Raw genomic sequence first — 24,219 nt, 5'->3', positions numbered from 1 at the left:
TGATAGATGCTAACTAAGCTTATTGCTTGTGGACATTTCAGTGTATGTCAAAACATGTACACTTAAACTTATACAATGATGCATGTCAATTGCATCTCAGTAAAACTCGAAAAAAATGGCAACAGGGTCTATCTCACTGCTGTCGGACTTGGTGGCTGGGTGTGTGATGGGAGTGATGGTGGTGCACAAGCGTCTGCAGACCGATTAGAGCTGGAGCAGGGAGATCTGGCCAAATCCATAAAAACACAAAGGCTTGAGTAGCGGGCATGGGTTCAGAGCCCGGAACTGAGGGAAAAGGTTGCTTGGGCCAGATTTACGGAAACATTAGGCGAGTAGGGCAGATGTATTCTATTTAGAGTTTTAGGTAAATCAGTGGAAGGGGGCTCTTGCCCAGCAGGACGCTCCAGTCTGGAACAAGCAGCCAGGACCGAAAGGGAGTGAGGTCCATTGTGCCTGCATTTCCGCACCGGGGTCCCCCTGCTGCTTTGCTCGTGGCCCCTGAGTCTTTGGGCGGAACTTGGTGGCTGGGCGTCTGGCCCCGCCGGACGCTGGGGTTTCACTGCCGCAGGTGGGCAGCGACAGAAGTTTGGAGGAGAGTCTGGGGAAGGGAGGGCCCGCAGGATTACGCCTGCTGTTTGTTCTTAAAGGTGTGTAGGTTCGGGAGCGGCTTTTCCGGTGCCTGGCAATAGTCCCGCCACCTCCCTACTGCCGTTGGCCGATCCCTCTCTCCGCGGTTCGCCCTTCTCGGGGCGCCGCGCCCTGGGCAGCTCCGCTTCACGGCCTCACCTCGGGCCTCTTTTTTCCTCCTCACTCCGCTCTTTAGCTTGACCGTAAAACCTCCGACTTCACCGCCTGCGATTGCGTTTCTCCAAGCCCCCTAGACTTCTAAATTACCTCCAAAGGGATAAACCTTTCTTTCCTACTAGAGACAGCGGCCCGCCCCTTCCCGCCCTTTACCCCTCACCCTTTTTCCGTCTGGCCTCTCCACCCTCCGGGTGGCAGCCGCCTCTTCCCCGCCCCTCGCGTCTTCCCCCTCGTTCCTCCCTCCTCTCTCCATTCATCCAGCTATTGTCTCCCGCCCCCTCCTCGGCTGGCCTAGGAGGCCGCCTCCCCCACCGCTGCCACGTCGGGGTTTGAAGGAGCCAATGGGCCGGCGCCGCCAGGTGTCTCTTACCTGCACCACGTGGGGGAGGGGGAAGGGGCGGGCAGGTAGAGCCACATCCCAAAACAGAAAAGCTTTCAGCCATTGCGCGCGCCTCCAGGAGGTGCAGCCCTGTTCCAGGCTTTTTGCATAGACGCACGGGCAATTGAATACAAAAAGGGCAGGCCTCCTGCGCCCTCCTTCCCCACCCCCCTTCCTGCCCTGGGTGTGGAGCACGGGCCAGGTGTGGGCTTGGGTGGTTGGTTACCGCCTTTTGCACCAGCGGCGGCGAGGGGGGGGTGGTGGGCCCTCTTTCTTTTTCTCTTAGAAGAGGTTTTAGCACAGGTTTTCTCGTTCTCACTTCCACCCCACCTCACCGCCTCCCGACCCCCCTTCTCCCCCTCCCCATCTATCGTCATGACGGCGTCTCCGGATTACTTGGTGGTGCTTTTTGGGATCACTGCTGGGGCCACCGGGACCAAGTTGGGCTCAGATGAGAAGGAGCTGATCCTGCTCTTATGGAAAGTCGTGGACCTGGCCAACAAGAAGGTATTTCTCCATATTTCTGTCCAAATGATAGGAATGCGGCAAGAAGTTTGTTGTCTAGGTTTGGGGAGTGGGTAAATAAGTGCTCTTCTTAAACCACTTGCGAAGTTGTACCCGAGGCCTAAAGTAATCAGAGTAAAACCAAATTTGTTGGCTAACCGCCTTGGAGCCATTTCAGTCCTCCGAAATCTGGCTCAGGTGGGGAGGCCGCCAGCAGTTCAGCTACTCTGCCCGTCGCGGGGTGACCGGCCAAGCCGGGGTGGGATCCCTGGGGTCTGGATGCCCACTACCAGGGCTTTTCACCCGGACTCGGGTGAAGGTGGACACCCCCGCAGGGCTTCGCGGACTTCGCCGCAACAGCAGCGTCTGACTACAAGAGGGCTTGGAGTCTGTGTCCACATTCTCCGAGAGGCGCTGGCTCCCTCAGCAGGGGAGGGAAGTGAGTGAAGAAAGAGGATAGTAATTGAGGGAGGGGGAAAACTGACCCCTGCTTCTCTTCTTCTCTTTCCCCCGGAGGTGGGACAGTTGCACGAAGTACTAGTTAGACCGGATCAGTTGGAACTGACGGAGGATTGTAAAGAAGAAACTAAGATCGACGCCGAAACCTTGTCCTCGGCGCCTCAGCTGGACCAAGCCCTCCGACAGGTGACAGCCTTCTTTAAGCCGAGCCACCCGGGCGTTCCCCAGAGCCGGCACAGTCCTCTCCAGAGGTCCACGCATGGCCCGCGTGGCCACAGGCCCGGCCGCGTGGGTGAAAAACCGGTCTGGAGGACGAAGTGGACCTTTGGGGAGGAAGTTGTTGCTCTACACCTCCCAACCTCCAGTCCAATTCGCTATGGGTTTCTAGTGGCTTCCCGACTAGTTCCTGGGGCCAGAGTGTTACCTGGGTTTTACCTAACGAGTGATGTGCGGAATTTGAATTCTAACGCCCCCATTCTGTACCCAGACCCCAGACGTTCTGGTCCTCTGCGGGGGTTTGGGTCTGCGGCTGTCCTGGGGCAGGGGGCGCTGTGGTGTCGAACTGCGAGCCCGCCCCGGCTTGGTGGGAACCTGAAGGTGCCTTCTTGGTTTCTAGCTTCTGAACTCTCCCGCAGTCTCGGTTCCCCTTCCATTAGTACTTCTTGGTCCTAGCGCCGGGGAGGGTTTACAGGCCCGAACTTGTAGGTTGCTCTTGCTCGTTGGGTCACCATAGAACGGGTGGAATCCCCTTATTAGACTTGACCTAAAAACCGGTTGCTCAGTGGTGCTGACGGATACTGGATTGGGGATAGGGCGGGGCGCTGAACACCTGTTCACAGGTGAGTGTCCGCTGCTCTCCTGGCCCCTGCTCTAGCACACGAGTTGCGAATTATAGGGGAAAATTATCTTTTCTGGGGATGTTCCAGGAGATTTGTTTCGAGAATTCTCAGAGATCTGTATCCCATTACTCCACATTTGTTTATCAGAAACCGGCATCTTTCTTAAGCCTGGAACGACAAAACATTAAAAAAAAAAAAAAAAAACACCAGGGAATGATGTAATCTGAAGGCAATCAGCTGACGAAATGAGACCTTTACCTTTAAAATTTTGAATGAATGTATCTAAATAAATCAAAAAGAGGGATGGAAGGAAAATTGCATTTATTAAATTCTACTTGTAAACAGAGTTAATTGGGAAACACCCCAACTAAAAGAAACTAGATTCTTTATGGGAACAGTCTCATTCTTGCTCCCAACTCCGGTGTTTCCCTTCAGTGACAATTAGCACGTTTTTCTCTTAACAAGTGGGGCCACTTTGCAGTTTATAAATCTTACATCAGTTGCATCCCTGTTGTGTGTCTTGTTCTTTTCAGTTTAACCAGTCAGTGAGCAATGAACTGAATATTGGAGTGGGAACTTCCTTCTGTCTTTGTACTGATGGGCAGCTTCATATCAGGCAAGTCCTGCACCCCGAAGCTTCCAAGAAGGTAAGAATGTTGGCTTCTCAAAAAGACAATTCGACTATTGGATGACAAGAGGCCTTTTAAAGAAACACGGTTTTTTAAAAGTTTATAAGGATGCATAATGGAGAGTTAATGTTTCATGGACAGATTGCAATTTGCAGAGATAACGGGTTGAAGCATGGGTGGTGGTGGTGATAGTTGTACAATGATGTGAACATACTTAATGTCACTGAACTGTACACTTAAAATGGTTAACAGGATAAATTATATTTGTGTTTTGCTATAACAAAAATTTGATACTTTCATGGAGATGTTTGAGATTGCAAATTCTTTGGTTACTTAATAAAAGTTTCTCTTTTCATGCCAGGTTTTTAAAATGCCTTTGGAGAGATCAACTCTCTCCAATGTTGATTAATTTTTTTGCATTTAAAATAACAAATGAGTAGCAGAGAACTCTATTTTAACACATTGTAATATTCCTATCCTTCTGGAAAATGCTTTATCTAGATAGGAAGGAACAGAGAATAAAGTTCAATTAAACCTTTTTAAATTGTATTTCTAATAATTTTATCAAATAGCACTGTATTAGGAAAAGACTCAACCGTATAACCACTAGAAGTTTACAGTACACTATGATTTGTCTCACTTTGAGCATGTGTTCAAAACAGAACAGCGTACCTTATCTTTTTGACATGGAAGAAGACAAAATTATATATATAGCATGATTTCTCTACCTAGGAAAAATCTTGTGGAATGGTGGGGAAATGGAGAGCACAGACAGCAGAGCCAGTTTAGCCAATCATTGCTAATATAATTCATCTTATTACTACCTTAATTAACCTTAATTAGTTTGAGCTGTAACTTTTTATTGTGGCAGACAGATACTGAACTTGAAAAGATAGAAGAAAACTTTATTTAAAAAATTGTATGAGGCTAGTCTTGAAGTTAGACTGTTACAAATTAATAGTGCAGATTCTCTTTTTCAATAGGATAAGAGGGAGGAATTAGTTAAATGTATGTCAATTTTAATTGCTTAAAGGGGAAAACTCAAATTCCTATGTCTTGAGGAATGAGAAAATAAACAACTCCTTAAGACCAATCTCAGTAAATATTTGGTTAAAGGGGGGTAGGGAGGTACTTGTAACATGCTAGACCAATTGTTATGCTCTTGATCTAGAAATAGTGATATATGAAGAGTCTCTTCATCAAACTCAGTAGAAGGGATAGTAAGACTTAATATTTTCCCTGCTGGAGTGGAAAAGCGTATTTTGTTATTTCATATAGATTGCTTGGGAAGTAGGAAAACCTCCAGAGAAAATTGAGACATTTTTCTGAGACACTTCTATATGGATTTAATAAAATACAAGAAAGAGAAAGCATAATGCAAATAATTCTGTTCATTAAGGAAACATGAAAGATGTTTGTTACTCAGAGAACAATATATAAAGTGGTTTTCTCTAATAACATGTTTAGGTATTTTTCTAAATTTTTGTAGAAAATCTTATAAGAAATACCACATAAATGATTTATCCTACTTACTGTTTACTATAATATCAATATTTTTTATAAGCAACAAATAAAATGTTCACTATTTTAATTGGCTACAGCCATTTCAACTAATGTTTTATTATTGGGCATATGAGTTATCATTAAAAAAATTCTTAAGTGAACATTTTGAGGTACACAAATCTCAGTAATTTTTTAAAAACTGATATGTTGTAATGATAATTTAAAATATAAAATCAGTAGATCACATCTAACAGACTGCACTAGTGAAAGTTAGATAGAAAGACATTGCATAAATGTTGATGGGTCACAAACCTTAAGGAAATCTTCTGAATGTACAAAAATTCCCAGTAATGAATATGAACTATTTTAAAATGTTATAAAGTCTAGCCTCAGTTTAAAATATTTGAAAGTTATTCAATGAGGTTTTTTTTTATGGAAAACAATACAATAATAGTTACCCACATTGTTGAATTTTAAACCATCAGTTAGTTTGGTGTTAGTATCTAAGAATAGCAGGTAACCTTGTTTTTTTTTTTTTGCTTTTGATGCTTGTGATATTTTTTCTTTGTCTAATTTGAGTTCTTGGGTATAGCTACAAGATAGGTAAGGAAAACTAAGGTAGGAATGTATTTTGGCACAAAAATAATTCCTTCCAGGTAATCAGAAATTGGCTCTCTTAATCTTTAGTACTGAAAATATTATCAGAGCTCAATATTTAAAGCTACTGTTTTATAACTTAATCCTATGTCTAAGTATACATTTTAAACAGATGTTTGTATAATAACTAAGGAGGTTAATATTACTGCTGGAAAAAACAGTCTGAAATGATTATGACTGGGAAAAGTTTAGTTTTATCACCAAGACAATATAAAATTGTCCAAATGTATTACAACTTCAGAAATGTTTTGAATGGGAAGCATATTTGGTGCACAACAACTATACTCCATTGCTTTAGAGTAAGATGAATCCTTTCTGGAAGATTTGTGTACAGGATATAATACTGTATTAGAAAATAAAGTCACTCAGGTCTTTTAAAAAAGTTCTAGTTGTAAAGTATATTTACATTCCATTCTTAATTATTAAGGAAACACTGAATTAAATTCACCTGGTTAACAGTGTCTACATTGTACTTCCTCAGAATGTATTATTGCCTGAATGCTTCTACTCCTTTTTTGATCTTCGAAAAGAATTCAAGAAGTGTTGTCCTGGTTCACCTGATATTGATAAGCTGGATGTTGCAGCAATGACAGAGTGTATCCTTTAAGTGGTTAACCAAAAATTATTTGAAAAGATGGCACCAGGGGAAAAAAAAGCAATTCAAGAGTGTTGAAAAATGTTTCTTAAAATGTTTTATTTTTGCATAGAAGAACTGGGGTGCAGACCTGAGGTAATGGGGAATGGGAGAGATGGTGAGAGGATTCACTATATATGGAAAGGAGAACAGGCAGATGTACTGAAATACACTGCTGAGGGTGGCAACACGCCGGCAGGAGAAGTCTGCTGCACCATGTGGGTCAGGGATCCCTGGCTGGGGAAAGAACTCAAGCTGCAGGTGCAGAGGTGATATCTGACTGTACTGAGACTTTAACCCCTGGGCCACCAGGGAGGCCCCAGAGTCAGCATATGGATAAAATTGATCTCTCAATTTTTTTTTTTTTTACTGTTCTAGGAATAACTGATAATACAATAATATATAGGCATCATGCAAAGTCGTTACACTTTGCTGAGTTTGAACAGTGATTTAGTCAGATGGGTTTAGAGAGGGATTTCTATAAATTAAACCATAGCATTTGTTTTAGATTATACATGGGTGTCTATGAGATTAATTGAAGAATGTGAAGGCTACATATCTTGATGCCAGTTCCAAGGCCACTTATTTGTCTTACCTTGGTTTTTGGCTTCCTTTCAAAGATTTAGAATTTTTGAATAGTAGGCATATATGCTTTTTACTAAATGCTATTCATTGGTATTCCTTTAACCTTCCCTGGATTACAAAAACCCAGTGTGGAAAATGTGAATTCACTCATTTTCAGGAAATTTTTGGTTGTACTTGTACTTTCTTATTCTTTTTCAGGAGCTAAAGCCTGGTTTTTGTTTTATTGCAAAACTTATTCATTAAAAAAATGTTTTCATAATTTTCTTAGTTACTATCAGCAGGTCAAACCCATTTTATTTGCCTTCATTGTAGAAGCCACTACCTGAAATTTGTTTTAGCTGGTTCAGCTACCAGTTAGCTATTGATTTAGTACGTGGTAGTGATGTATGAGGGTAGGATAAGTTCATTTAAAAAAAAAAATTATTTATGCAGACAGAATTGAAGTACAAGCCAGAGATGATGAAAGGATTCACCAGAGACAGAGAGGGGAACAGAACAGGCAGATAGATGAGGTACACTGCTGAGGGGAGCAGCGGGCAGGTCAGGAGAGGTCTGCCACGCCATGTGGATCACCTCCGGGGTGGGGGAATCGAACTCCCACTGAAGTGGCTGCAGCTAGCTTGCAGTGCTGCATCCTAACCTGTTGCGCCACGAGGAATGACTAGATTAAGCTCAATTTAAGCAGGTGATACCAAGGAGGTCTGCTGTACCATGTGGATTAACTCCCTGGCCAGGAATCGAACTCATGCCATAGTGGCTGGAGATAGCTTGATAGCACTGAGATTGACCCCATGTGCCACCAGGGAGGCTCATTAAGAGAATTCTTTAAGAATTTTATGAGAGCCTAGGATAACAGAAAAGTTTTCTTTGTTGGTTTGAATGCTTTTTAGCTTGCTCAGACTGCAACAACAAATTATGGGGAGAGACTAGGTGACTTAAAACAGAACTTTACTGTCTCACAGTCTTAGAGCCTGGGAAGGCCAATGAGAGGATAACAGAATGGTTCTGGTTTGATGAGGGGTCTTAGTGACCTGCAAATATTAAACTCCTGCAGGTATCTCATGGCAGGATGAGAAGGATAGGAAGGTGTGGGGACCAGAACAGGTGAGACAGGACAGGTCTGCTACACCATATTTTATCCATGACTGGGAATCAAATTCGTATTGCAGTGGCTGGCAATAAACAGCTTGATAGTGCTGAGGCTAACTCTTGAGCCACTAAGGAAATCCCCTATTCTATCATTCCTTTAATTCTAGTTTTATAGTTTTTTGGTTTTTTTTTTAAAGATTTATTTGTGCATACGAGAATTGGGCTACAGGCCAGTGATGTGGATGTTGAGAGGATTCACCAGAGACAGAGTGGGGACAGAAAATGTGGGGATACTGAAATATATTGCTGAGGGGAGTCGCTGGTTGGACAGTAGAGGTCTGCTGTGCCATTTGGGTCAACCTCCCTGACCAAGGAGTGGCTGTGGATAGCTTCATAATGCTGCACTTTAACCCCTTTCTCCACGGGAGGGTTCTAGTTCTAAGTTACATGTTGACCGTCTTCCAACTATCATGGAGATAAAAATCAGAAATAGTTGACAATAGAAAATGGATGAATATGAAAAAAGCTAAGTTGGATTCCATTTCACACTATCAAACCTGAAATTTGAGGAATGATGCCATGGCCATTCAGTAATACATTCATTGAAAAGTTTGGGGATGTATTTTTAAAAAAAATTATCATACGCTAATTTCTTTGGGGGTATATTGGAGTTTTAGAATTTTTTTTCAAACAGTAGATTTTATTTCTGACTATTTGTATATTATTTTCATGCTTGTATACACAGAATTGATTGTTCCCCAAGCCACTAAACCAAGTCCTCCAATCAAAAGCAATCAGATTAAAATTGACTATCAAATTGGCTTTATCTATGCAAAGGTTTTCTACAGTATCTCAACTAAAGAGTGGTGCTGTGATTTCCCACAACTAAACACTTTCTAATATAGAAATGACACTGTATTTGGAAATATAAAGATGGTCATTTACACATCCTTGTTGGTTTAGCCAAGTAGATGGAGAGTCATTTGGTCTTGCGGAGATTACCTGTTCCACCAGGTAAACCAGTAGGGGAGGAAGAGAAGTTATTGCCAACACTTGGAAAGAATAAGTAAGAGAATATGCAGCTTTGGTTTCCTGGAAAAGTTACTTTCCTTCTCCAAATCTCACTTTTATCTCAGGTATTCCCAAATGAAAATTTTGTAAACTTATCAGGTGATATGTAAATTAAAGTTTAGCACTTTGTTTTAGGAATTTCTTGAATGCAGCTCTGGTTGTACTCCAGCATTTTTCTCTTTTGTTTCTGCTTTGAAACCACTTGTGTTAGTGTTCAGCCTTAGTGGGCTATTGCAGTTTGGTTAGCTAGCAGTTAGTCCCCAGTGGAGGGAAGATCTTGTTTAGCAGGTGAATGTGGGTGGCATTTTGTAAGCATTTTTTTTTTTTCCAAGATCTGTTTGTTTATGCATACAGAGCTGGGATACAGGCCAGAGGTGCAGGGGCGGTGAGAGGATTCATCAGAGACAGAGTGGGGAGCAGAACAGGCAGATTGACCAAGTATCTGCTGAGGGGATAAGTGGGCAAAACATGAGAGGTCTGCTGTGCCATGTGGGTCACCTCTGGGTTTGGGGATCGAATACATTTGAAGCTGCTGCAGCTAGCTTGCAGTGCTGTGCCTAACCTGCTGTGCCACCAGGGAGGGCCCTTGTAAACATTTTAACTTAATTGGGTGAGATGGTGAGAAAACGATAAGGACTAGAGCCTCTGACTTTTTTTTTTAAGAAATTATCTTGAAACCTTGGAGAAATTTAATGGTTAAGATTAGTTGTCTCCCGCAAAAGGACATTTTGACTATGCAACTGTTTGTTTAAATGACTTCCTTTATTTTTAAAAGGAGCAACCATTGTATCCTCTGTTAGGTCCAGTTCATTCCTCCTAGTTTCTTAAATCCGGTTTTTGTTAGTTTTGTTATTTTTGAGCTTATTCTCATAAGTGAAGACTTTACCATTATAGTTACTTCGCTAAACTTTTGGTAAGAACTTAATTGGGGGGAGGGAGATGCACTTGACTATGGTTATGGCACATGAGTGATTTGGTGATGGGAAACCCAGAGGGATTGCAACTGAGATGGGAAAATACACAAAAATATGTAAAAATAAACTATTATAAAATTAAAAAAAAAGAGCGAGGCCTCTACCCTATTTAATGTAATCTGTTCTTACATGTAATCTGTTCTTAATAAGAAACAAAGGAGACTGGACACATGGTAAGGTGTGAGGAATGTTCAGTTGTGCTACAGTCTCTGACTTTAAAGACAAAGATAGTTTAATTCATTGAATAAACTCTTGAGCACAATCTTAGGGAATTTTCAGGAAGTTCAATCTTCAGGGTGGGAGAACCACTTTATTTTTCTGAATTGTATTCAAAAATACTGTAAACAAAATACTGTTGATATACAAATGTTTCTCATTTTCATAGGCCTTTGTGTTCCTGACAATCAGTTTAAGTGGTATCAAATAAAGGACATTGCATTTTTGTTATGCAAAAAAAAAACTTAATTGGGGGTGCCAGAGGGCCTGAGGGCAGGCTCTCCCTCGTGGTGCCATGGGTTAAAGCACAGTTCTGTGAAGCTATCTAGCCTAGTACTGCAGCATTAGTTCCATGCCTTGCCAGGGAGCTCACCCACAGGGCAGCAGACCTCTCTTGGCTGCCCTCTGCTCCCTCTGCTCCCCTCAGCAATGTATTTCAGTCAGTCTGCCTGTTCTGCTCCCCACTCTATCTCTGGTGAATCCTCTCACCCCCCTGCACCTCTGGCCTGCACCCCAGTTCTGTAAGCATAAATAAATAAATCTTTTAAAAATTATATGCATAAATAAATCTTTTAAAAATCCTTTTTTAAAGATTTATTTTCTATCAGATTTATTTATGCACACAAGAACTGGGGTATAAACCAGAGGTGCAGGAGTTAGAGAATTCACCAGAGACAGAGTAAGAGCCAGAACAGGGAGTTCTACTGAAATATACTGCTGAGGAGAGCCTTAGGTGAGACAGGAGAGGTCTGTTGTGTCAGGTGGATCACCTTCATGGCCAGGATCCTACTGTTGCTGCACTGGCTACAGATGGCTTCATAGTGCTTCACTTAAACCTATTATGCCACAAGAGAGGGCCCTTCTTGTTTTTTTTTTTTTTTTTCAAGTCACAAAAGGTAGTTACTTGGATCTTTCTCCTTTATTTTCATCACAGAATTACAGGAAATTTTTAGTTCTTGGAGCACTATCTCAACTTTTCTCTACCTTATTTTATCTTTGTTTTTCCTTTGTTATTAGCCACAGGCATTTTATTTTTACGTAATTTTTTAAAAAAGATTTATATTATTTAGGCCCTCCCTGGTGGCACAGCGGTTTGAAGCACTGCACTAAGAAGCTTAGGCGACTTCCCCCGTGAGTTCGATCCCCGCCTGCCCCAGAGGAGACCACATGGCGCGACAGACCTCTCCTGACACGCCGCTGCTCCCCTCAGCAGTGTACTTCGTCCATCTGCCTGTTCTGCTCCCCACTCTGTCCCTGGTGAATCACCCTCCTGGCCTGTACTCCAGTTCTGTATGAATAAATAAATAAATATTTTAAAAAATTTACATTATTTAAACATACAGAGCAGGAGTACAGGCCAGAGGTGCAGGGGTGGTAAGAGGATTCACCAGAGACAGTGGGGAGCAGAACAGGCCGACTGACACTGTTGAGGGGAGCACTGGGTGGGTCAGGAGAGGTCTGCTGTGCAATGTGGGTCACCAACCTGGCTGGAGATTGACTCCTGTTGAAGTGGCTGCAGCTAGTTTTCTAATGCTGGTTTTCAACCAGTTTAGCCACCAGGGAGGGCTGATAGGCATTTTTTTTTTTTGTAAGGATAAAAATTTTTTTGTAGCAAGATAATATAGGAAGTTGTTTTGTACTGTAAATAAAAGTAAACCGCAAGAGGATTCTCCTGAGGGGTTTATCGCAGGGATAAATGGCTATGAGTTGATTTTTGAGTTAGGATGCAGTTTAATTTGAACTCAATTATTCCATAATGTATACTATTTTTTATATATTATTCTCTTAGGTGCTAACTAAAAACTTAGTTTAAAATGGTAATTACAAGTGAAAATTGGTTATTTTGAAATCTGTGTGTCCATTTTTGGGCACTTTGAAAAAAGCAATTTTCTTTTTGTTTGGGTAAACTTAAGTTGAATTTTGTAAAATTATTCTGAATCTGAGAGTTAAGTGAAATTTGCTTTACTAAAGGAAACAGTTCACTTTTTCAAATTTAGGCAACATCTCTGGACTTCTGAGTTCTATAAACGTAGTACTTTGCTCAATTATAGCCTGAAATGTTAGTTTTGTTCCCACCATGTCTGACTTTACCCTTCCTCATTTCCTTGTGGCATTTCTCATTCCTGAAGCTGGCTAAGCCAGTTCGTACTGTTGTGGCTGCCTGAAGGGTAGAATGAGTAAGTTGCATGACAAGTCATAAATCAGGAGACATAGACTCATCTTTTCTTCCCTCAAGATCAGACGTGTAGCAAGTAATTCAATATATAATTATAAATTGATAGGGGAAAGGATTGGTTCTAAAACATCTTTCCCTCATTCTTATTTGTTGTTCATGTTAAATCCTGGTAAGGATTATGGCTTGGACAAACCAGAAGTTGGAGGATGTGAGTGTGTGTATGTGTTTAAGGGGGCGGTGGTTTGGGAATTCCAAAGGTTGGGTGACTTTTAGAAGTTATTAGGAGCTTAAAGCTGCTGATCTTGGTGTGTGATGACTTGGAGGAAAACATGTTGGGGCGTGTTACATGGATCTAAGTTAGCCATATGTCTCAACATACTCTTAATTATAAAATGGAATCAGGAAAATGTTCAGCTACAAATCTAGGTCTATATAAACAGGATACTTTACATTTTTACTTTTGATCTATCCCTTACACTTGGCTTCATTGTATAAGTTTAGAATGTTTATTACAAAGTGTTGCTTAAAACAAAATGAATTATGCAAGCTTCTTTTTTGTTGTTGCAGAGATTTGGGTACATATAAAATCAGAACTATTGTAATTTCAGTTCTGTTACCTACCGTCAGTGCATTATGGAATATCTATAAATTCTGGGGTTTTTTTTTTGTTGTTGTTTGGTTTTATTCTAGTCTACCTAATAGGATATTGCATAAATTAAAGGCAACATGGTATTTGGCACAAAATAGCCTTAATTAAGTCATCATTTATGTCAATAGTGTCTCAAAAGCAATAGGAGCTGTTTTTTAAATATTTATTTATTTATTTATACAGAACTGGGGTACAGGCCAGAGATGCGGAGGGTGAGAGGATTCACCAGAGACAGAGTTGGTAGCAGAACAGGCAGATCGACGAAGTATACTGCTGAGCAGCTGGTGGGCCAGGAGAGGTCTGCCACACCATGTGGATCTCCTCTGGGGCAGGCAGAGATCGAACTTATGCAGAGGTGGCTTAAGCTTCTTAGTGCTGTGCTTTAACCCGCTGCGCCACCACGGAGGGCCCACAATAGGAGCTGTTTTAAGGAAAGATACAGATTCAGGTGGACCTGTGATCAGGAATGTATGGTACAGGTGAGATGAAGGTAAAATATGATAGAAAGTATATCTAGTACTCTTCAAATTACTGGTTGTGGCTCAGAGCAGTTAGGAGACTTGGTTACTCAGAGTTAGCGAAAATCTGATTTGGTTAAGGGCTTAGAAAGAGTGCTTTATAGGGGCGTTACTTGAGCAAGTGTGATACCTCTTGTCATTTATAGAAGAGCGGAAACGGTGGCTTGAATACACTTCCCATTCCTACCATGGCTTAGTTTTATTTTCCTTAACATTCTTTATTAGGATAGAACTTTGTGATATGTAAAATATTCCTGTGACATTTTCTGGTTTTGGTCATTTTTTGACAGTCTCCATATTTCTATATCAGTTGTCAGCAGGCCTTTAGAAGGGTCATAGTCCACATTGTAAGATTTCTTGTGAGCCACAAATGTCTCTGTTCACATTGTTTTTATAATTCTTTTCTTTTTTTTTTTTTTTTTAAAGATTTATTTATTTATTCATACAGAACTGGGGTACAGGCCAGAGGCTCAGGGGCGGTGAGAGGCTTCACCAGAGACAGAGTGGGGAGCAGAACAGGCAGATCGACGAAGTACACTGCTGAGGGGAGCAGCGGGCGGGTCAGGAGAGGTCTGGCTCGCCATGTGGTCTCCTCCGGGGCAGGCGGCAGGCGGGAATCGAACTCATGCGGAAGTGGCTTCAGATTCTCAGTGCTGTGCTTTAACCCGCTGCGCCACCAGGGAGGGCCGATTCTTTTCTTTTTTTAAAAGATTTATTTATGCATACAGAACTGGTTTACAGACCAGAGGTACTAGGTCGGGTGCGAAAGGATTCACCAGAGGTCAAGTGGGGTGAAAAACAAGAAGATTGATGAAATACACTGCTTAGGGGAGCAGCAAATGAGACAGGAGAGGTCTGCATCACGTGGATCACTTCCCTGCCAGGGATCAAACTCACGCTGAAGTGGTTGTAGCTACCCTCACAGTTCTGTGCTTTAACCTGTTGCACCAACAGAGAGGCCCACAAATGTCTCTTATAATTCTTTAAGAAATGTTGATTCCAGTTTCATGTTTCAGCTGCACAAAAATAGACTGAGGACCAAGAGTTGACTTCTGCTTAAAGCCTAGTCTTCCTCATTTCCTAAGGCAAAGGGTGTGTTTCTGTGTGCATCTGTAAATTTCCCATCAACCCCCAGAAAATGGGCGGTCATCTCACGCAAGCATTTTCATCTTTTGGTCCTGGTGTTTCTCTCTGTCATACTCTTTGCTTTCAGTGGGTAGTCATTTTAATGACCCAAGTAGTGGTCATTGCTCTGTTGCTTGGATGTCTATTGAGGTTGATTTTTATCATCTCTCGGTGGACAACACATTTATTTCCTCAAAAGAAGTGGATGTCATCAGGGAGGAGAATGCAGAAATAATCTACTGTTTTTCTTGGTGATACCCTGTGAGTATACAAACAGGCATTTGGTGAGTTCAGATTTTTCGGTCATACATGTGACAATATGATTATCATGGGTTATGAAAGTTGGTCACCTGAGGGTTCTAGGAAGAAGGGGGAGGACATCACTAAGTAAATGCCAGCTTTGTGCTCTTGGCTTGTTTTATCTCATTTAATCTTCCCAGAAAAGCCACGGGAGGTAAAGATTATCACAGCTTTGGCTTTATAGATAAGCTGAAGTTCAGTGAGGTTAAGTAATTTGCCAAAGAACAAATGGCTGCATTTCTACATGTAGTGTGTTTAACTGAAGAGAAATGTTGCTGGCTGAGGGACAACACAAAAATAAACTTACCTGGAGTGTTAGGAAAGTGAAGTGATGGCTCTTCATGGAGAAAGGAAGGAGGGATTTGGGTATAAAATGGAAAGGGATTTTGAATAAAAAGAACATTACTCACTGAACTAAATTCTTAGGATTGGTTGTAATTCTTGATTAGGGAAGGAGGGCTTTCTATGAATTCTTTTAATATTATGTCCGCTTAGTGTTCATTAAAATAATATGTATGGACTTTTTCTGAAAAATGCCATTTAATACATCATGGTTTTGACTGGTGTAAGCATGTCTTTAAGTCCACCTGGTCCTTAATTTGTGTGTGCTATAAAGACAGGAGGAGGGAGGGTTGCCATTAACTTTGTTCCTTTCATTGTTTGAAACTAGAAGAAAGTGGTATGTGGTGTTCAAACAAACGTTATTACTGGTAGTACCTCAGGACAGGATTGATTTGGTCATTTTACCCAAGAGGTCAATTATAAATTAAGGATGTCTCAGTGGGATTCAGGAATCTGGCATTTTGAGATTTCAAAGAATCATCATAAATGAAATTTATGTCACTTGTTGGTTCTGTGTTATTTGTTTTTGAGTAAGCTACAACCTTGTTTTACATCCCCAAAATGTGTCCTTGACTTAATCTGCCAGCTTTAAATTTTGAAAAGAATAGTTCAGCTTTCCGGTATGGAGCCTCTCAAATTGAAGATATGGGGAATATAATTTTAGCAATGATTTCAGAGCCTTACAGTAAGTATTGCTTTTGTAACAACATGGCTCTAAAATTTGATCCTACCCATTCTTCCTCATGTATATTGTTGAATTTCCTACAGTTTTTGTCTTACTAGCTAAAATGATGACTTGTATGTTCTCATTTTTAGATCATAGGTTTTCAGATCCGGAGAGAGTAAATTACAAATTTGAAAGTGGCACTTGGTAAGTCCTTTCAGTGCTATTCCATTTGAGTCAGTTTAAAAAAAAAAAAATTTATTTACTTATGCATACAGAACTGGGGTATAGGCCAGAGGTATGGGGGGGGGGGTGAGAGACAGAGTAGGGAGCAGAACAGGCAGATTGACAAAGTCCACTGCTGAGGGGAGCAGCAGGCATGTCAGGAGAGGTCTGCCATGCCATGTGGGTCACCTCCCGGGCTGGGGATTGTACTTGTGCAGAAACGGCTGCAGCTAGCTTCAGACTGCTGAGCTATAACTCATTGCACTATCAGAGAGGGCCCAAATCAATTTTTTTTCATAGTGGTATGTAACTTTCCTTACTTTAATAACTTTATTAAATCTTTTGGATATAATTTCCCCCCCCAAATATTAGGTCATTTGTAAAAGAAGATGGTGTGTTAAAGAAACATTAAAAATGGGGTTTAAAACTCAATGAAACATTTGCATTATAAGTACAGCAGACTTTTTTTTGTTTGTTTTCTTTTGGCTTCTATCAACTATTCATCCTCTCACTGGAAAACTTCCAAAGGAAAAAAATCATAGGCTTTAAAAGATTTTTACTGAGATAATTTTAAGTAAGTTATATCAGCTTCTACTTTAAAGGAAAGGAAATAGCTGGGGAGGAGTATGAAGTGGTGTTATCTCCATTTTTGATCACAGTAGACCTGTTTAAGTTTGTAAATCACTTTAGTGAATTGCATGGGATTGCCTATGCCTTAAGTGAACAGAAACTTCTTGCATCTCCCCTTAGAGAGATATTGAGGCCTTTTTCTTGGGGTGAAGGTGACTCACTAAGGAAATATCCTAGGAGTACTGAAAATACAAATATAAGAGGAGCAGAACATCAAAAGGCAACAATATGTATAACTGGTGATTTGCAAATGACTCACTAGGTGTGGGGACTTAAGCATTTTCATAAATACTATGATGGCCCCTGTTTGATAGGAGAGATACTTTAATGGCAGACTTCTGACCTCATGCACACATTCCTGTCATAGGCTAATTGCCAGCTTTATGTGGACTTTAAATTTGTTGTCAAACTGGATTTAACCCTAGCTCATGTACTAGCCAGATTTGACAGTGGATTGAAACTTCCCTGGCTCTAGAACTTTACTAGCCATCAGGATATTGGGAAAACTCTTCTGCCTATGAATTGATCCTGGATTCTTTTGATTTTGTGAGAAGCAAACACTTCTCTGCTCTCTGCTGCTAAATCATTTGCAGGGTGAACTACAGTGTTGACCCTACACACTCACCTGTCTGTGGTAAACTGCCTGAAGAATACATTCAGCTTTGCTCAGATAATTTCTGAGGTTATGAAGTAAACTAGTAGGATCACAAACCTGTCTAAACCCAGCCAATGAATTCCTCAGGTTTAATTAGGTCAATTTGTTAACTATGTAACCTGAAGTTTTGTTTGGTCCACAGCAGCAAGATGGAACTTATTGATGACAATACCGTTGTCAGGGCCCGAGGTTTACCCTGGCAATCTTCAGACCAAGATATTGCCCGATTCTTCAAAGGACTCAATATTGCCAAGTTGGTTTTCTTTAATCTCTATTTTATTTAATAATGCTGAAGGGATAATGGGTTTCCCTTAATTATTTTCCTCACTGTTTTTTTCTACTGCCGTCTGTTCATTTATTTTCAAAGGGGAGGTGCAGCACTTTGTCTGAATGCCCAGGGTCGTAGGAATGGAGAAGCGTTGGTTAGGTTTGTAAGTGAGGAGCACAGAGATCTAGCACTGCAGAGGCACAAACATCACATGGGGACTCGGTACATTGAGGTATGTCCTCACAGCCTGTGACATTTGACCTCTTGCATGAACATTAGCATTAGGGAGTTCAGAAACTATATTTAATAGCTTTTTCTTTTCACAGGTTTACAAAGCAACTGGTGAAGATTTTCTTAAAATTGCTGGTGGTGAGTGCCCTTGATATAATGCAGTTACCATGGGAAGAATTTAAAATTTATGTATTGCCAGGAATAGAGGAATAGGGTCAAATGGTTTTTTACTTCACAATGAAACACAGAAATTAAATCTTTTCAAATAGGTGGAAGAAGCAATAATATCAGTAAGTGTAGTGCATACCACTTGCCCTGAGTCTTCAGTCAGCCAACCATGGTTGCCATTAATGTAGTGTGATACAAAGGTGAAAGATGCACATGAGCGTGATGGGAAAGATTTGTTTTTTAAAGAATTTCAAGATTATGAAAACTTTGAAATTGCCACACCAGAATACCTGGAAGGATTGAATATCTGCTTTTAAATTTTTCTCTAAATTTTCTTAACTGATCAGTGACCATGAAACTGATAGCTTACTATTTTCTTGTGTTTGCGATATATAGTGTTTGTAATAACATGGTCAGAAAAAGAAGGAACGGATTTAGAAACTTTTAAAGGTAACAGGTGCATGAAAAATATTAGCTGGTTTGTCTGGGTTTTTTTATATACATGTAACTCACTTATAAATTTCTATTGTCTTCGTGCTGCTTTATAATTTCCTTTCTCCTTATACTATATTTTCAATAGCTTCTACATTAATTCAAATATACTTAAATGTTAATTGCTATGCAGTTTAATATGAATACTGTTTTTTAAAACACTTATTAGACATTCAGAGAGTATTTCCAACTCTTTGCAGTGATTTTTAACCTCTGTAAAGCTAATTACATATATTAGGATGTATTAGAATAAATCCCTAAAAGTAGGATAACTGAACCAAAGAATGTGGGTAAACCTTTTAAGAGGCTTTTGACACTTATTGCCAAAATATAACAGGTGACCTTCATTTAAATATAGGGAACATTTGTATGCCTTTATCGTAGAGTCCTGGTGACAATCTTTGCAACTGTAGAACTTGTAATTGTTTCCTGCTTGCAAGTTTTCTTGGTATATTTTTGTTCTAGCATGTCAGCTTTAGATAATCCAAGGCTTCTAAATTCAGAGCTCTAAAATTAATATTTTTGAAGTTCCAAAGCAATGCTTATTATTTATTATTAGTTGGAGATAAAGTTCACTTGGAGTTGCTCAGGTTCTGAGCTTCGGTAATAGGTAATAGATTGCAAATGGTAAAGTTAACTAATGTTTATATTAATGCTTAGGATTTCATGGTATGTGGGCAGTATGTTAAGAATTTGCTCTTAAGCAAAAATGTTACTAGTATATTGAACTTGAATGTGTATTTGAGTATTTGCTACATGGCAGTTCTGTACAAAATGTTTTATGTCAGGCAGTGTTGATAAATGTTGAAATTGACTGCCAAGTATAGTCCTCATACTATTTTCTCCACTTGAGTTACCTTGAACTTTTCTTAATAAAAAATGAGGAAAATTTAAAAATCACTGAAGTGCTTTCTATGCATTGATTTACCTCATAAATTAAGAGCTAGGTAATTTTTACCCTCTCCCCCCATTTTACTATAATAAGACAAAAAGGTTAACCCAATGAAGGTCACACTCAAAGGTAAAGATTGCACTTTGAGGAACTTCCCTGGTGATGCAAGAGGTTAAGTCTCAGCACTATGAAACTATCAGCAGCCATTGCAGCCAAGAGTTCAATCCCTGGCCAGGGATCTGACCACGTGGTGCAGCAGATTTATCCTGTCTAGCTCCTTGTTCCCCTCAGTGTATTTCAGCTGATCTGCCTGTTCTGCTCCCCACTCTTTCTCTGGTGAATGCACTCACTTCCCACACCTCTGGCCTACACTCCAGTTCTTGTATGCAAAAATGAATGAATGAATGGATGGATGAATGAATGAATGAATGGACCTTGATAGTTCTAGCTCCAGAATCTGTGTCCTTTATTATCATGATGACTTACTGTCCTCCCTGGGAGATGAATTGGTCCATGATTTGTCTGGCTACCTTCCTCAATTTAGGAGGTATGTTTAGGAGAAAATGTTTAAATTTATGACAGAGTTGTTTAATGGATATTATCCATTCAATGGAAGTAAGGATAAATTATGATTAAAAAATATTTATTAAAAAAGATTTATTTATACATACAAAAGCTGGGTGTAGGTCAGGTTGGGAGCAGGTGAGAAGATTCACCAGAGACCAAGTGAGAAGCAGAACAGGTAGGTTGACTGAAACACACTGCTGAGGGAAGCAGCAGGCAAAATGGGAGAGATCTGCTATGCCATGTGGATTAGCTCCCTGGCCAAGGATGAAACTCAAATCATAGTGGCTGACAATAATTTGATAGTGCTGAAACTTTAACCCCTTTTCCACCAGGGAGACCTATTAATTATGATTTCAATTCAAGAATGATGTCATAGTAAATTTACTGAATTTGACAGCCTAACCATTTCTTCCCATGCATCCTTATATTTGTGTTCCCTAGGTACTTCCAATGAGGTAGCCCAGTTTCTCTCCAAGGAAAACCAAGTTATTGTCCGTATGCGGGGGCTCCCTTTCACTGCCACAGCCGATGAAGTAGTAGCCTTCTTTGGACAGCATTGCCCCATCACAGGGGGGAAGGAAGGCATCCTTTTTGTTACCTACCCAGACGGTAGACCAACAGGGGATGCTTTTGTCCTCTTTGCTTGTGAGGAGTATGCACAGAATGCATTGAGGAAGCATAAGGACTTGTTGGGCAAAAGATACATTGAACTCTTCAGGAGCACAGCAGCTGAAGTTCAGCAGGTTGGTTTTCAAGAGCATGTTGGTGACTTAATTTCTATCATTCTAAAAGCAACATGACATTATTATTCATCATGATAAAGCCAACTTACTAAATGTTTTGAAATGTGACATACTGGTTTTTCTTTTTATGCTCCCTTAAAAACAATGCATTTTCAAAGTTTACTCTTAACTTAAAATTTTCTTTCTTCAAATCAACATCTCATGAAAGTACATAATTTAGAAATTCTGCTGTACATTTGGGTTTTTCTTCCTCCTACCATAGAAATTCTAGATAAGCATGCCTTTTAAATTCTCAATTTCTGATGGATTTTGTTAGCATTAAATGGAAACTCTAACCTTTCAAGATAAATTTATTTCTTAAAATTCTTGATAAGTTTCACATTGCTGGTGACAGAATAAGGGGCCAAAGTGCCCTTTTGTTCCATTATTACCTTTCAAAATTCAGTATTGGTTTTGAGGTATAGTTGGATTAATCAGTTTCTAAAAACATTCTGTGATCCAAGCATAAAACCATCGGTAAGTTCTTAAGCCTTTTTGGCTATTCATCTTGACTTAACAGCTGAATATTCTCTTCAACAGTCAGTATTTCCTTTGCAAAATAATTGCTTGTTGTTGAGGAACTTTTACCTGTTAAAGTGTGTGTGTGTGTGTGTGTGTGTGTGTTTTTTTAAAGATAAAATAAGTGAAACTCAAAAGTTCTGTGTTCTATTCTACAAGTGCTCTTGAGTAGTAATCTATGAATGTACTTGTAATTTAAACAATGGTGTATCATACTGGAATAAAGATGATACTTTCTGAATCTCTAAAATTTGTTAAGCATACATAAAGTTTCAAACATGACATAGTGCCTTTCGAAACTAAGAGAAAGGTTTTTAGATCTCTAATTGTAAGAACAGTTTTATGGAAATCACATCTAAACTGGATTCTCCTGTCCAGTTCCCCATTCCTAATGATTTCTTAAACAGCTGCTCATATTCACATAGGATCTGCACTATCTCCATTACTAATAATCATTTCATTCAGTAGTTTCTTGTTCACCTCCTATTTGGCAAATGGCACTCCTATACTGAGTTTGTATACAACCACATTTATTTATTCATGTTCTCCCCCTGATGTAGATCTGAAGATCTTTAAAGATAAATCCAGGAAGGATGCTAAAGTTAGAATGTAGTTCAAATGGATTCTGCTTCAATCTTCATATGTATCCATCATACTACCAATAGGCAAAGTCTCACCATATTCTTATAATATGTTATTACACATAGAAAGTCTATTAAAATTAATTATTTTATGGTATTTGTGCCATGTCTGGAATATTTCTATAATTTATAAATTTTTCTCTTTGTCGTGACATTCGTTAGGTGTATTTATTTGATTTTTCTCACTTCTTAGTTCAGATAACACCTAGACCATTGTGAGTAAAGAAATTAGGGCAAATTTTTGAGAGATAATCTATTTTGTATTTTCGTACAGGATGATAGACTGCCATGGGAAATTGTTCTAAAATCCTGGGGATGTCACAAAAGGACAAAATAGTTTTGAACCATGGCTACTAGCTGTAAATACTACATGGAAATAGACAAGAACTATTCATGATCCACTGTCAAAATAGCTGAATTCATGAGTTTTAAAATCATCTTGATCCTTTTTTTCCCACTCTCTAAAATTCACAAAGAAACTAAATGGTTATTTTTGTGATTATAACTTTAATTTTTTTTACTTACTTATACATAGAAGAACTGAATTGAAGGCCGCTTAGAGCTGTGGTGGGTAAGAAAATTCACCAGAGACAGAGCCAGGAGCAAAACAGATGGATCTACTATAATACACTGACTATAGAGGAGTAATCTGTGCCATTTGGGTCAACTCCCTGTTTGGGGATCAAACTCACGCCATAGTGACTGGCATAGCTTGATAGCACTGAGACTTTAAACCATGTGCCAACAGGCAGGCTTGATTATAACATTTTAAAAACATTTTCCAGCTATTCTGTATTGTGTTTTGTACACATTACAAAGATGGCATATTTTAAATTAGTCCAGTCTTTGCTTGGTACCATCCTTACTGAATCACTATGTATATCTTTTTTTTTGAGAAGTAATTTGCAAGCAATGGCAAGGCGCAACAATATTGTATGTATTTAGGGTCTCCCTGGTGCCACATTGGTTAAGTCTCAGTGCTGTCACCTCTATGGCCTGAGTTTGATTTACAACGAGGGAGCTGACCCATAAGGCACAGTAGACCACTTCTGTCTCACCCACTGCAGTGTATTTCAGTAGATCTGCATGTTTTGCTCCCCATTCTGTCTCTGGTGAATCCTTTCACCCCCCAAGCCCTTCTGACCTACACCCCACCCAGTTCTTCTATGTAAAAATGAATAAATACATCTTTTTTAAACAATTGTGTATATTTAATGAGATGAAATTCAGTAAATACTCCCAAAGTCTACATTTACTATATCCAGGTTTTTTTTTATAAAAATAACAGACATTAAGGATACTTGTTCAAAGGCATTCATCCATTTGTACAGGTTGACAAATGTTTCATCTAAGTGTGTTATGTTGTATGTGCTTCAGCTTGTACTTGATGAGTAGATATATTTTCTCAGTTGAAAATCATGACTTTTTCTGTATGAGTGGTCCCCAAATATTAACATGCTTATGAACATCTGGGGATCTTGTTCAAATGCAGATTCATATTCACTAAGTCTGAGGTAAAATTGAGATCTGCATTTCTCATAAGCTCTCTCAGTGATGCCAATGCTAGTCTGCAGACCATGAGTCATATCCAGGGTCTAAGTCATTTCTGTTTTGCTTTGAGCACAGGTGCTGAATCGATTCTCCTCGGCACCTCTCATTCCACTTCCAACCCCTCCCATTATTCCAGTACTACCTCAACAATTTGTGCCCCCTACAAATGTTAGAGACTGTATACGTCTTCGAGGTCTTCCATATGCAGCCACAATTGAAGACATCCTGGACTTTCTGGGGGAGTTCTCCACAGATATTCGAACCCATGGGGTTCATATGGTATTGAATCACCAGGTAAGAAAGTCATTTATTAGAAAAACTCAATATTCATAATTATAAAGTCTTTAAGAGAGAATGTAATGTAGTGCATTATGGATGAACTCCAGAAGAATGCTAAAGTTAGTATGGAGTGCAAATGAAATGCTCCTTCCATCATCACATGTATCCATGCTATTATCAATAAGCAAGCTAACGTATGTTA

The 24,219-nt window shown here is 39.9% G+C and overlaps 1 protein-coding gene across 4 annotated transcripts in view; it reads left to right on the top strand.

The window, feature by feature from the left end:
- The first annotated feature begins 1,381 nt into the window (after positions 1–1,381).
- ESRP1 (epithelial splicing regulatory protein 1) overlaps positions 1,382–24,219 on the top strand; it is a 46,003-nt gene continuing 23,165 nt past the window's right edge. For 2 of the 4 annotated variants that reach the window (XM_004679723.2, XM_004679720.2), the window contains exons 1-11: positions 1,382–1,690; positions 2,204–2,332; positions 3,519–3,632; positions 6,256–6,370; positions 16,040–16,138; positions 16,270–16,324; positions 17,770–17,880; positions 17,995–18,127; positions 18,222–18,264; positions 20,687–20,988; positions 23,814–24,032. In XM_004679723.2, the coding sequence (XP_004679780.1) occupies positions 1,559–1,690; positions 2,204–2,332; positions 3,519–3,632; positions 6,256–6,370; positions 16,040–16,138; positions 16,270–16,324; positions 17,770–17,880; positions 17,995–18,127; positions 18,222–18,264; positions 20,687–20,988; positions 23,814–24,032 (1,452 nt within the window). In that variant the 5' untranslated portion in view covers positions 1,382–1,558. The remainder of the gene's footprint in view (positions 1,691–2,203; positions 2,333–3,518; positions 3,633–6,255; positions 6,371–16,039; positions 16,139–16,269; positions 16,325–17,769; positions 17,881–17,994; positions 18,128–18,221; positions 18,265–20,686; positions 20,989–23,813; positions 24,033–24,219) is intronic. The other 2 variants (XM_004679722.1, XM_004679721.1) reach the window with 1 other exon arrangement.

This window comes from Condylura cristata, unplaced genomic scaffold (assembly GCF_000260355.1).
Source record: "Condylura cristata isolate star-nosed mole 26May11 unplaced genomic scaffold, ConCri1.0 scaffold00009, whole genome shotgun sequence".
In the NCBI taxonomy this organism is placed as follows: domain Eukaryota; kingdom Metazoa; phylum Chordata; class Mammalia; order Eulipotyphla; family Talpidae; genus Condylura; species Condylura cristata.
Note: the sequence above shows the minus strand (reverse complement) of the source record. Positions and strands in the feature narration are given on the sequence as shown.